The sequence below is a fragment of the Melopsittacus undulatus genome, chromosome 4 (assembly GCF_012275295.1).
Source record: "Melopsittacus undulatus isolate bMelUnd1 chromosome 4, bMelUnd1.mat.Z, whole genome shotgun sequence".
In the NCBI taxonomy this organism is placed as follows: domain Eukaryota; kingdom Metazoa; phylum Chordata; class Aves; order Psittaciformes; family Psittaculidae; genus Melopsittacus; species Melopsittacus undulatus.
The window spans coordinates 5,106,378-5,119,950 of record NC_047530.1 but is presented as its reverse complement, the minus strand read 5'-3'; the positions used below and the strand labels follow the sequence as shown (position 1 = coordinate 5,119,950).

At 40.4% G+C, this 13,573-nt stretch overlaps 1 protein-coding gene across 1 annotated transcript; it reads right to left on the bottom strand.

Annotated features, from left to right (window-relative positions):
* Nucleotides 1-1,749: 1,749 nt before the first annotated feature.
* ASTL (astacin like metalloendopeptidase) lies at nucleotides 1,750-12,724 on the bottom strand. Its single transcript, XM_005154194.2, has 13 exons — nucleotides 12,638-12,724; nucleotides 12,395-12,419; nucleotides 10,163-10,179; nucleotides 9,373-9,397; nucleotides 8,479-8,550; nucleotides 7,339-7,473; nucleotides 6,569-6,686; nucleotides 5,678-5,856; nucleotides 5,468-5,552; nucleotides 4,936-5,063; nucleotides 3,689-3,804; nucleotides 3,042-3,267; nucleotides 1,750-2,025 (listed from the first exon to the last, which is right to left on the bottom strand). Exons 1-13 carry the CDS (start codon nucleotides 12,704-12,706, stop codon nucleotides 1,991-1,993), a joined length of 1,230 nt encoding a protein of 409 aa, XP_005154251.2. The 5' UTR covers nucleotides 12,707-12,724; the 3' UTR covers nucleotides 1,750-1,990.
* Between the last annotated feature and the right edge of the window lie 849 nt (nucleotides 12,725-13,573).

Genomic DNA, 13,573 nt, shown 5'->3' with positions numbered 1-13,573 from the left:
CTCACATGCTCAGGTTGAACCTTGGCTCAGTCTTTTGACCAGCTTCTCCTCTGCCCTATGCAACAGGGATGAGACCAACCCCATGCAGACATGGACTCTGCTGGCTGCCTTTTGGCAGGGAAATGGATCTTATTCTATTGAGATTAGAAGGGGAAACTGCAGGGTCTTATCATCCACTGGGTTTAGTTTTGCCTTAAAAAGAAAACCCCTTAATTATTCTAGCATTACACAGATGATCACAGCTTTATTAAATTCTCAGTCTTTGCCAACAGTATTTCAGAGCTCTTTTCCACAAAGCTCATCTATTGAAATCACCAACCCTCCTTCAAGCATAAGGATCTAAATCACCTGAAACAGCCTTTTTATCACCCTATGGAACATCTTGATTCTAGCTGAATTCCCTAAATGCAAAGGCTGGGTCCTCACTGATCCACCAGTAGATTCTGGCTTTGCACTATTATTTCTTCCACTTTGCTTTGTAGGGCTCAGGAATCACAGCTGTCAAATATTTGTATCTAGAACTGCATTTTTAACAACATTTCAGAAGGACTAATCCTTTTAAGATGTGTTGATAAGAGACACTTGACTGCTGAGAGTAACTAGAGAAGTGAAGCAGACATTGAACCCATCTTGCAGTGTCTGAAGAACTGAAGAAATGCCTCTTCTAAAGCAGACTCAAAATCACTGTGTTCAGAGGCATTTGCATAGCCACTGTGGATAAAGAAGCAATCTTCAATGGTATTAAAGTTTCTCTGCTACCAAGAAGTGACTGATTCTTCATCAAACAGTATGAATACAGACAGGGCTTTGAGTGATTTCTTGCAAATTAAGTCTTTTTGGTGTCTCCTTTAACAAAAGAAAATAAAATAATAATTTGTCTTTTGTTGTATACTTTTTACTCTGAGATTCTAATTCATTTTCCACTGTTCTTTTGTAGAAATGTATCTCCATTAGAGGAATTTCAAGATTCCTAGTGTTACAGAGCAAGAACAGGAAAAGTGTTTGTTTTATTCAGACCTAAAAATACAAGTGTTAAATAGGTTGGTCATGTTTAACTATATGTCTATGCTACAAGAGGAAAATAGCAGCCTATTTCCTTCTCATCTCCCTTAAAGGCTTGTCATTTTAGAAGTGTGATTGCAGGTAAAGGCTGTGAGATGAGCTCTCCAGGAGCTCATCCATTCTTGCAGATCTCTGTTCTCCTTATGAGATCAGAAGAGGAGGGTTCATCTTTTTTTGCCTGACAGAACTTCTTTAGCTTCTTGCCTGAAGATGTGCATGAACTCTGGCAGCATTATCTAGTGCCTCTTGTCCTGTCATAGGCTTAATGTATCTGCTGGCTAAAAGTGCCTGTGGATAAACAGGTACCATCAACTGTCCCCTGCCTACCCAAACTGTACAAGGAAAACTGCAATGGGAAGTACCTGTCCCTTACTGGCAATGATTTTGTCTTGTCCATCTTTCCTGTGGTTTAAGGGCATGACATGGTTGTTAAATGTCATTACTGGAAGCTTGAATGTTGGGCTGGGAAAAGGCTTTTTATCTAAGACCTTTTCGTGCTCAAGACTGTGAAGATCATAAAACGAACTCGTAAAGCTTGCAGCTTGTCTCTTTAGCCCACTAACTAAACCCTAAGGGGTGATGTTGTCACTCCTGTGGCTGAATGAAGGGGGCTAAGAAGTAAGACCACACTGATAGTGTGTACAGCTGGAAGGGACTGTTGAAAAATAGAAATGGAAACTTTTTTATTATGAAGCTTTTTATTTAATTGTTAAATAGAAAGAGGTAATAACTTAACAGTGCAGACAAAAGGAGGAGCACGCCGGATGTATAGAATTCATACATCTATATGGCTTGGGGAATAAACTTTCTCAGGAAGATGAAAACTTCGATTCTTAATAGAATTAAATTTCATACTGATCCAAGCCAGGATAAGAGCAAAGCAGGAAATACATAATTTCAATATTCACAGAATAAGTTCTTCATTAAGTCAGTCGCGGATGCTGCGTTTTCCTTGGATCCTCACTGTAAATGAAATGAAAGAATATTTAGCTTTCAGAGCTCTCTGAACAAACCATAGTATCTCTGAGATATGTAAATGTTAAATCACATTTTATTTGACAACTATGATTGGTTTATAGGTGTTGACACATCAAAGTGGCATGGAGAGTTTTCTTATTCGTATTTCCTTCCATAGCCACAATGGACAGGAATAGATACTACATAGAGACAATGCAAAATTGCTGTTTGATTTGGGTATAAGGGTAAGTTTCTTTAAGCATTTCAGTGGATTTATGCAAAACTCTAGGTGCTTGTTCTTATCCCATGGCAAAATACAAGGTCATACAATGGAGCTGAGCTTTCTTCCATACTAATGCAAGTTGCACTACTGTGCAGTTGCTGTAGGCTATAGACATGCACACAGGTATTTCTTTATTCCAGCTGATACATGCTAACTTGAAGTCTGTGGTAACTTAATTGTATAGTTACATACATATATAGCCCTTAGTTCTTAATTAAATGGAACTGAAGCAAATACATTTCAGGTAGATACATATGGGGGATTCTGACCATGGAAATACTGTCCCTTTTCTTGCCATGGGGCTGGGTGATGTGTTTCTTCATAGATCTGTCTTGCCCTCTGAAATGTGAGATTAAAAACTGCACCTTTTTTTCAAAGGAACCATATATTTAAATAATGCATTATGATTTATTCTCCTTCTACTGTGCTAGTAACACTAGCACTAACATTAAATTGATGTTATCTTTAATGGCACATGCTTTGGAATGGCAATATGTCTGAGAAGCAAAGTGAACAGTACATCACCTAGCTAACACCACTGGTCCTGAGCATGGACCCCAGCTGCCTGAATGAGTTAAATGGTATCAATGTAAGACTGATCCATTATATCAAAGCCAAGGTAGAAAGTAATGGCTTTTGTAAAGAGCAGTTCCTCAAACAATGTTTTTCCTCTGTGAAGAGGAAGGTTCATTGACACAGATTGTTTTTCTTTTTTCACTCTCCTTGTTCTCAGACCTACCAGAAGTAAAGATGGCTTCAAAACCAGAAGCTGTCCCAGCACCATCTGTGACGAACTCTACAAGCATGAGATTACCAGAAGCAGATACATCATTGGGTAACTTTGATCCACAGGTCTTGTCCATTAGAAGTGCAGAAGATTTGCTGGATCCGTCATAAACTCTAACATAATCACCCTGACATCCTCTGGTTGTCTGCAGCTCAAAGGCTAGAAAGTGCAATGAAATCTGGAAGGGAAAACCAGCCTTTATTGTACAGGTTTGTAACTTCTTCCATGGAATATCCTATAAAACAGAATCTAAGCTGTAGCCAAGCCCAAATGGGAATTGCTTACCCAGCCTTAACACTCATTCCCTGAAGTTGCAGGGTTCAAATCTAACAGGCCTGTGACTGAATGCTCCCATGCTCAGGTTGCTTTCTCTTGATTTTTCAAACCTGAAGCCCAGCATATGGAAGTTTTTCAATACCACAACTCTGCAGTTGTCTTTGCCCATACCTGGCTTAAGGACAAGAAGTAGAGACTAGGTGGAAAACTCTCTCATGGAAAAGATCTTAATCTGGCAACTGGCATGCAGACAAAGTGCAAAATGCTTAATGTAAAGAAGTAAGTTCATGCATATTCCAAGATCACTGTTAACCTGTGATTACCTTTCTGAATCGGGTTCGGATGAGCCAGACACAGTTGGTGTTATCTGAGTAATTTCTTGGGTGGTTGGCAGATCTCAGTGACCCAGATGCTGCATCAAGAATAGTGCTGCAGCGACCTGAGAAAGAAACAATATTTGCTTCAGCACCAGGCTTGCAGAAGCTTCCACTCATTTGCAATTAAAATCTCTTCAGAATGTATTGGTCTCAATTTTCTGATCTTCCAGTATTCATTTCAGAGTACTGGCATGCCCTGATTAAAATGAAGGATCATATTGTCCTAATTTTCACATAATGCATAAGCATCTGCATCAAAATGGAAAATAAAGTAGTGCTTAGAAAAAGCATCAGCTTTTATTGATTACTCCATAATTTAGCACGGGATCTCTCTGCACCTCTATAAAAAATGTGATAGGTTTTAATTCACTGCAATTGGTGGTGTTATTTCCCACTGAGATGGGAAAATCAAGTGGTGTTAGAAGAGTCAAGCATAAATATGATGTCTTTACAATGCTTAAACTCTAAGCTTAGGAGGAGGTCTTGAGTTTTCCTCTGTGCAAGGGGTAATACTTTACTAATCGTGTTTTTTCCCTTTGACTAAATAAATTTCTCTGTATGGGAGAATGTCTTCTAACAGAGGTTAAAAATAAAGAGTTAAAAATACATGCAAATATAGAATGACAGCTTAAACATTACAAAACTGGATAAGGGTTCATGAAACTGTTCTGGTTTGGTTTAGGTCTTAAATGCAAACTGCAATGAGGAACAGAGGTGTCTGAGTCTTTGTCAGGGTCTCCTACGTTGGAGATACTCAAGGCCAGGCTGGACAAGTTCCTGTGTGATGTACTCTAGGTTACCCTGCTCTTGCAGGGGGGGTTGGACTAGATGGTCTTTTGAGGTCCCTTCCAACCCCTGGGATTCTGTGATTCTGTGATTTACAGTTGTCTCTTGAGCTGTAAGGAAGCAAATTACTCCAGTGAAGCTACAATGTGGTATGCAATTAGGCCACTCATGCCAATAGTGAATGTGTCTGATTTAATTTAGAAGCAGAAAGCATTTTCCCACTAATCACAAAGTGCCTCTAGTTTCATCTTTGCATTCTCTCCCAGCGTAACCTTGATTTGTATCACGAATTTAGGTGAATAGCCTCACATTCTTTAATGAGAAGCTGCTGTCTCTTCAGTGTGTCCAAACATGTCTGAGAAAGGTCTGAGTAAATGACAATGAAAGGATGTCTCCAAGACACTTACTGCAATTGTAAAGTTTGTTGATTTTGGCCACGTCCAAGTTGCTTAGTCCCTGCCTCTGTCCAATATGGACCGAATCATCAGGAATTGGTACAATAGTTGCTTTCCCGGTGGTATTAGTAAATGTGTATCTGCAAAAAAAAACCCCAGAAAACCATAAAAACAAATGTTCTTTAGGTACAATTACTTCTTACAGGATTTAATGGAATGTTTTGGAGGGAGAATAAGAATTGTGCTCATGTTGTTTTGACTAGCAGTGCATTCAAATGGGTTTGATTAACATGTCCAGCAGTAAGCAAAGTCAATCTCAAGATGTCCTCCTTTGTTCCCAAGCTCAGCTGTGAATGGCTGATTAATGGAAAGCTAAAGGGTAGTGAATAGGATAATCTTAAGGAGGGGCTTGCCTGAACTGATTCACAGTGTTTGTCTCAGAAGGAGAAATGGGGAAACTGGTAGTTAGGACAGAGTTACTGTAGAAACTAATTCCAATGTAAGACTTGAGTTCCAACAAAAGCAATGTCATGCTGCTACTTACGGGCCATAGTGCATTACTGAGGAATAATCATATGGAAGATCCAGGTTATTCGAGTTTTCAAACTTCTTGAAGTCTGATCTGTCAGCTGGAATATATAATATTATACTTAGTCTATGGTCCCTATCTACTCCCTTCAAGGAGGAAGGAAGAGCTGGTAATGGTAGGGTGTATTACGCCACTTTCTATATTGAAGAGTTCAAAAGTACTTACCTGGACTGATGTACTCCCACATGATCTTTACATGTTTATCCCTGTCACTTCGTGAATGTTCATGCAAAAAGCCCAGAGCATGGTCCAGTTCATGTTGAATTATTCCTTTCCACATGCAGCCTCCTTTCATCACCGAGACAGTCTGTCCACCTCCTACTCTCCCATAGTTGGACCAGCAGCTGAGAGAAGCATGGAACACCAACATGAGACTTTATTGTCAGGCAGGGAAAGGGACAGAACAGAGAACCTTGCTTCACACAAGTCTTGTGGGAGTGGAAGGATTCCTTCCTGTCTGCTCTGATAGTCTACAGAAGGGCAAACCTGACCATGATGTAGGAAACAACAGTGTGATCATTACTAAAGCATCCTGGAAGACCTTCATTAGCATGGAGGCTCCTACATTCTGACTTTCTGTGCACAGTGACTTTAAGACCCTAGAAATAATAGTTCTTTTTCTGAAATACTGAGCACTGGATCAAAATTGGAGCTAAAATGAATAGTGCTTTAAAGCTAATGGATGTTAAACAATTCTCATAAGCTTTAATTATGACCTTGACAGCCAACTGTGTGATGCAGAGAACTGCTTATTTCCTTAGTTGAAATTGATTTTGCCTGTTCAAATAAGACCTCCAGTAACCTGTTATATGTGGTGCTCAAGAGTGCATTATACCACGCAGAAAACATGAGCTTGTTATTCTTTCCACCTTAATGGTGCTTTCCCATGATCTGCATCACTTCAGTGTCTTTGTTGAGTTCCTGATACAGCTGCTGAGTCCTTGCACTAGCAAGGTACGTGAGGAGATCCATTCCTCTTTCCTCTCTAAGATCACACGGAATAAATGTGGTGAAGAACTGAAAAACAATGTAGCCTAATTTGTTAATTCAACTTACCCATCAGCAGATTTAATGCTGAGGTAGTCACGCTCTGTCCTACGCTCCACAAATTTAATACAAGTCAGTGCTTCAAATTCTGCCATGGCATCATGAATCCCATTTATGTGGCTCTCCTCTGGAGAAGAAAGGGTTAACGGGGGGGGGGGGGGGGGGGAATCACACAAGGACCATTAATTAATTAATTCAATAATTAATTTCATTTAAGTTATTAATAGCCCTGCATTATCCTCTTTATCCAGAAATGGTGAAATGGATTCAGGTGGGGCCCTTTTTTTCTCAACTACTTGTTTTAAATTTTAGTAGTAATCGTGATGTACCTTAAGGTCCTTTCCAACCCTAAATATTCTATGATTCTATTATTTTCTTTTCTATTCTATTCTATCCTATGATCTTCTGATTAGACACTTGGAGACAGTTATAGAAAGCTCTTTTGCTGATGAAAAATAAGCTATTGAAACCATACTGCAATAGTCATGAAACTTATAAAGGCAGGTATTCTGGCAAGTACCATTAGAAGGAATGATCTTTCTTGTCTCCAAGAGACCAATCCCAAAACATTATGGAGGCAAACTTCTCAAGGATATTTGATCTCTTTCTCTTTTTCCTGTTGTGGTCTTTATAGTTTGCAATTTAACTGTGCTTGCACAGTACAAGTGAATCCTTCGAACTGATTCAATCAACTGTTTGTGTGGCCACTGGAAGTAGGTTTCTACCTGAAGCTTATTGAATAAAATCCATTAAGAATAAGAATAGAAATTTACACCCACCATAAGTAGGATCCAAGACATAGGGCACACGAACAACCCCATCGCTGGACTGCGGCCAATTGCAATTGCGGCAGTTGAAGGCACTGCGACTCCTTCGTGGAGCTATGTCACCTTCTTGCAAGTACTGAGAGCTGTCTGTGGTGAGAGAGAATGGGTGGAAATTCCTGAGCCACGGATCGCTGGACATTTGCTAAGTATACTTGGGAAAGTGTCACTCTGCTCATCCTCCTTTTCTGTTTTTCCCTAAGCATCTGCTCCTGGCTAGCATGAGAAATGAACTATTGGGCTAGATGGGCTTGAAATGCATCCCTACTTTTGCTGCTATGTCCTCAGCTAAGACAAAAGATGGGAAGCTCCAACTCTCTTGGATGGGGTTAAGGCAAGACAGGAAATGACCAAAAGCAGTTGCAATAGTGAGAGGAATGCTGTACTTTGGTACTATTTAATCATCTACCGTGTCACACTGAATGAATGCCATCAAATATCTCCCCAGGAAAGATGCTGGGGAAAGGCAAGAGGAGCCAATAAGGAAACCCAAGAAGGCAAGCAAACCAGAAAGAGAACTGGGTGTTGCCTAGAGAAAACTAGGATGGTTTGGTGTCCATTTCTAGACAGTAGCAAAGCTTCTTAAATGACTGCTGAAGGAGAAAATGTGAGAAAGACAAGCTAATAGAAAGGGTTATGTTTGGAAGAATCAAGGGACAGAAAGTCTAGAGCAGGGAACATGGAACTGACTATAGCTTATCTAGGAGCCTGTACTATAGAGCCACATAATGACTGAATGCAAGTGATGCATGCATTCAAGAAAAAAGCAGTTAAATAATAAAGCATTCAAATATCCAAGTTCTCTTCTTATGGCCAAAGAATGACAAAGATGTGGAGAGCTAAAGCTGAAGAAGCTGTCTGGATAGTTCAGTTGCCTCCATACCTGATATCAACTTCATATTGACACTTATAGATTCAAGATGCCATGGGGCTTCAGCAGACCACACAGTGGTCTGACTCTGGGCATCTCTTACATGACGATGTACAAGATGGGAAAAATACTTGCATAGGTTGTGGTAAGACATTGTACCTCCCATATCACCCCAAAAAAAAGCAATAGAGGACTCATTATAAGCAGAGATTTGGTAGTATTACCTTTGTTAATTTTCAGAATCCTGTTAAAAATTACTTCTTCCTCGCTGACAGACTCTGTAGGTGATGGAGATTCTGCACAGAAACACAAGAGGATCACTTTCTCATTCCCATGGAAAATACAAATCCTGATTTTTACCCTGGTGAATTTCCAGGAGCTTTCTTTGACTGGGTCTTGATTACAGTGATGCACGTAAAACCTACAGAGCCTATTCAGGGACTGCCATGGGGTTCAGATGTGTAGATATTTGCCCAATGGCAGTCTTGTGAACCTCCACCAGTGGCTATTTTGGCATTAGCCCAGCCCCAAAACCCATTCTCTTTCCATCTCCCCTCTCTCCCCAACAGCACAGTTTTCCTTCTGCATGCACAGTTCACACTCACCCCCCCAACATAAAACACCAAGGACAAAAAGGATGGAAGAAGTCCTGCTGCTTGCTGCTGGTCATGCTGACCTCTTGAAAAACCCTTGAAACCAATGAAATTAGAACTGCATTGCTGTTCCATGGGGTTGATTGATGTCCACAGCTAAGCATCAGGGACAAGTAGAATAAGCCAACACTGAGCATTATGCAGTAAGTCTTGACATCAATAAAAGCACAAAGCACATGGCCTCTGTGCTTTCTCTAACCTTTGGAAGTGACTTAAGGCCAAGCATTATCTAAGCAGAGCTATTTTCAGTAGAAATTACAACTGAGGTTTCTACTAAGGCCAAGAGATTAGCCAAAACCAAAAGACCCTGCTTTGCATGAAATATGGTGAGTGCATTCATTTAAAATGTCTTCTTTAAGATTAACTTGTGTTAAGCAAGTGTTATTTTCTGCAGGAATTGGGGTAGCTAACTATCAGTATGTCCTATAAAATAGAGTAATACCTATAAAATAGAGTAATACATACCATATATATCCTCTTGTGTAGTAACCTGCAACAATGATGCATTAGTGTTATTTCTCACTTTACATTATAACAAAAATATTAAATAAGAGAACATGCAAAGACCAAAAGTGTGTAGGCAACCACTGAAACTATCTTCCACCAGTGCAGGATTGAGCTTTTTGTATACTGCATCATTTGTAAAGAAGTACCATGGTGTGGTAGATACACCTCTTTGATATCTTGGCAAATATGGATATTATAAAGGGAATCACAGACTCATAAAATCATAGAATGGTTTGGTTTGGAAGGGACCTTGAAGATCATCTAATTCCAACCCCCTGCCATGAGCAGGGACATCTCCCACTAGATGATGTTCCCAAGGAAACTTGGGAAACACAAGTTGACTTGTGCAGTATGTTTCATATACCCCCAGTATCACCTATACAATGGTGAAAGGCTGGGGTACACACTGCTTCTAGGGAACAATGGAGCTGGTACCCAGTTGTGGGGGTCATGTCTGTAGCAAAGCAGATTGCCACACTTCTCTTGCCTTGTATAAATGAAAAGGGAGTTTGAGTTTTCTCTATGACCCTTCTCTAGAAGGCAAAAGCATCCTGGGATGTGGTCAATATCTGGGCATTGTGGAGCAACAAATGGAATAGGGATGGAAACCGCTCACTCTGTTACAGTGTTGACTGGAAAAGTATTTCCTGCACAGATGGAGATATGAGTGGAGTACATGAGTCTTGACCTCACTTTCCACAATGCTGAACCCCAACGTAATCAAAAGAGCTCATTTAGCTGTCCTTACCTCAGTAGGTTCTGTCGCTGCAAGAAGCAAGGAAGAGACAAACAAATTAGATTCTGAATGTGCAATTTCACAGTGTTCAATAGCTCAGGCATCCTCAGTCATGGGAATGCCTTTGGCAATTCCTTTTGCATGGAGGGGAATGGGGTGCATTAACTGACACATAGACAGAGAAATTGATGTTTAGACAAAGAGCAATGAAAATTCCTGATAGATCTTGCTGAGGAACAGAAACCTGGTCATGTTCCATTGAAGATTCAGCAAAGCATTTTATCAGCTTCAGTGTGAGAAGTAACAAAGGAAACCAGCAACCAAAATATGCTCTGCCCCTAGATTGCACTGCAAGAGGTGCAGGCTAACCAGCTCAACAATCCTGTCTGGTTCCACAGTGTCAAAGAGTAAAGTTATAACATGGGATGAAGGCTATAATTTAGCAATGAGGAAAACAATCTCAGCTTCAGTATGTACCTGACAGCAGCTTGGAATCATTCTGGGTCATGAAATTTCTTTCTAGTGTAACATCCTTTGATTTATATCAGAAGCCAGTTTTTAGATACAAACATGGAAGTGAAAATCTGATCTGATATTTAGATTTATGAACAGAAACTTCATTGTTAGAATGTCATAAAAGTTTAGAAATTGCAAGGACCTCCAGGGGTCATTCTTTGTCTGCTTTCCCTAAGGCAGAAACTGTTATTCCTGTCCACAGTTTGTTTGACCTGTTCTTAAGTATGATGAATGTGCCCCAAACCTGTCTGGCAATCTCTTCCAGTTTGCCAATAATTGCAGTTTTCTTTGTCAAAATATCAAGTCTTTTTTGTTGTTTTTTTCCCCATCCAACACTGACAAAAGAACACTTAGGCGAATAGTTCTTATTTCTAAGCCTACCCATGGTCCTTATCTTTCTGAACACATATTTTCAACAGAAGATGTGCCAAATTCTGTCACACCTTGCAGCATCTTTTCCCTTTTCATAGTTGTTATTGACCAAAAGTGCTGAGTGGACTTCCTCCTACTCAGAATCTATGTAGAACCTGCAACAGAATTGCTCTTATTGAGCCAAAAAGGCTTCACTCTGTCTTTCCTCATTGTCACTTCTGTTACATGGTTGATGGAGTCCGCTGTAATGATGATGATCTATTATAGAGAAGTTCATTCGGTTCCCACCAGGAGGATCCATGGCATATGAAACTTTCTGTAGGGAAGTATGTTTTTGAGTTCTTTGACCAGATTCAGAATCCATGCACTCATGATGCACTAAATTAATAGACTAGTCAAAGTCAAGGGAAATTAGGCTGCAGATTCCTAGGCACATAAAGCCTACAACTGCTTTTTAAAACTCAGATGAGGTATCACAGAGGGCATCTGCCACATCCTTCATGAGACAAACATCTGGTGTGATACAGCTTTCAGAATGACACATTTACATTTTCCCTGCACTGTAAATACAGAAAAATGCTTCAAAAAGGCACAAAAAAGCTGTAACAATGACAAATTCAGACTCATGGTATGCCTTTGTCCCAGTCATGCTGCAACTCTGAGTCCCAGCAGCTGACTACTCTGAACTCAAGCATGTCCCTCAGCCAGCTCCAAATATGCTGAGCAGTAATTTTACAACATCCTTTTGCTTCCATGCCATAAATGACAGCTCAATAGAACTGGTCAGTGCTCTATTTTCCCAAGGCCTCTACCTCTCACAGCTCATCACCCCCTTCTGCTGCAGTTAAAATCTACCTACAGTTTTATTTCCATTGACTTTCTATGGAGATCTGCAATTATCACATTCTATTTTGTGAACTGACAAAAGCTTTCCAGCTAAGCCCGTACTATTTGTTTTCTATCCCAGCACAATGCAAAGATTTCTCTGACCTCTGACATCTCTATCTCTTAATGCTGCACCAGGTGGGCAAGGAGGCAAATGAGCATCAGTCTTTTTGTAACGTTCAACTTAATGGAAAAATATCCAAATATCTTACCAAAATACTACATTCAAGCCTGTGAAAGCACATCTGAATTAACTGAGCAAGCCATACCCCAAGGTATGTGTAAAGCACTTCCATATGAAAACACATCTGTAATCAGCCCAAGAACAGATTAAGAAACATGGCCTTATTCAAAAGGCCTGGGAGTCAGTGCTTTCACATGCTCTAAAGCCAAGTCACTCACACACAAAGTTTGTGATACACAGCCAAGAAATAAGAGTTGTCTTTAAAACAAGGTAAAAATCCTACTTACTTGTTGTGCTGTTTTCATAGTTGTCCTGCAAAACCAACAGGTAAAAGGCATTATTCTCCAGCAACAACAGCATCAAAATCAGGCCAAAAGGAGGAACTAAATTATTAGATTTGCTCTATATGTCATTATATTATTTACAACTTTTCTTGCAGGAAGTTTATTAAAATGGGTCTCCACAGCATCACTCCAAGGAAGAACAGGTCAGTTAGGAGCTGGAGCACGGCTGCATGGACCTGCTCTCACCTGAATAGGGAAGCCCAAGGCAGCATGAAGCAGAAATGCAGTGAAAACTAGGAACATTCTCAGATCCATTCTCCAGCCCTGACAGACCACCAGCGTGTGTCCTTATCTCTGCCCGTTCAGGAGTGCTGCCCTTAGATATACCAGCAGAGCCTGCTCTGCCAGGGGGGGAGAAACCTGCAGCAGCCAATGGGAGTCCTAGCAGGAAGCAAACTTCTTTTGCAGCCTCAATAGCCGGTTTAGCCTCTGGGCATCTCTGGTGTTGAGCTATTGCTGTCATTGTGATCTACAGCATCCCTTGTCTTCATGCTGTCATTCATGCTCTCTAGAGCTGGATCAGCCTCATGCTTGTGCTGCCATGCACTTCCTCTGTTTCTTGGAGGATCTTTCTTTAAGTGCTCAGTTTGGCTGATACCACCTAGGGAGCCCTTGTTCCTAGATAACTTTCCAGAGTACTGCATTGCTGGGATTTCAGATGGTAGGTGATGTTTTTCAGTATGTCACAGAAAGCACAGAAGGCCATTAGAGTGTTGTGTTCCTTTAGAACATTCAATAGCTCATTACTCCTTGAAGCCATACCTGATTTCCTTGAGAAGTTATCCTTCATCTCAGGTTATGGTTCTATAAGGAGAATCTTTGTTTCCTCTCTGTTTCCTGATAATTCATATCATAAGGAACATTTCCTGTGTTCCACAATTCCTTGCAGTCTGACAGTTGCAGGTGAACAGCAGTCAGAGAAAGGACAAAAGCTAACAACAACATAAGCAGCACTTCACTCATTTTGGGAATGATTAACAGACTTGTTGCTTGTTGAAGTGCACTTGTCCAAAAGTGGATGTAGGAAAAAATGAGCAGAAGAAATGTTTGTAAAAGGTAAACCAGCAGGCACTGGGCCTCTTATCAAGAAAAGCTCCTGTTGCAAACTCTTCTTGCAGCAAA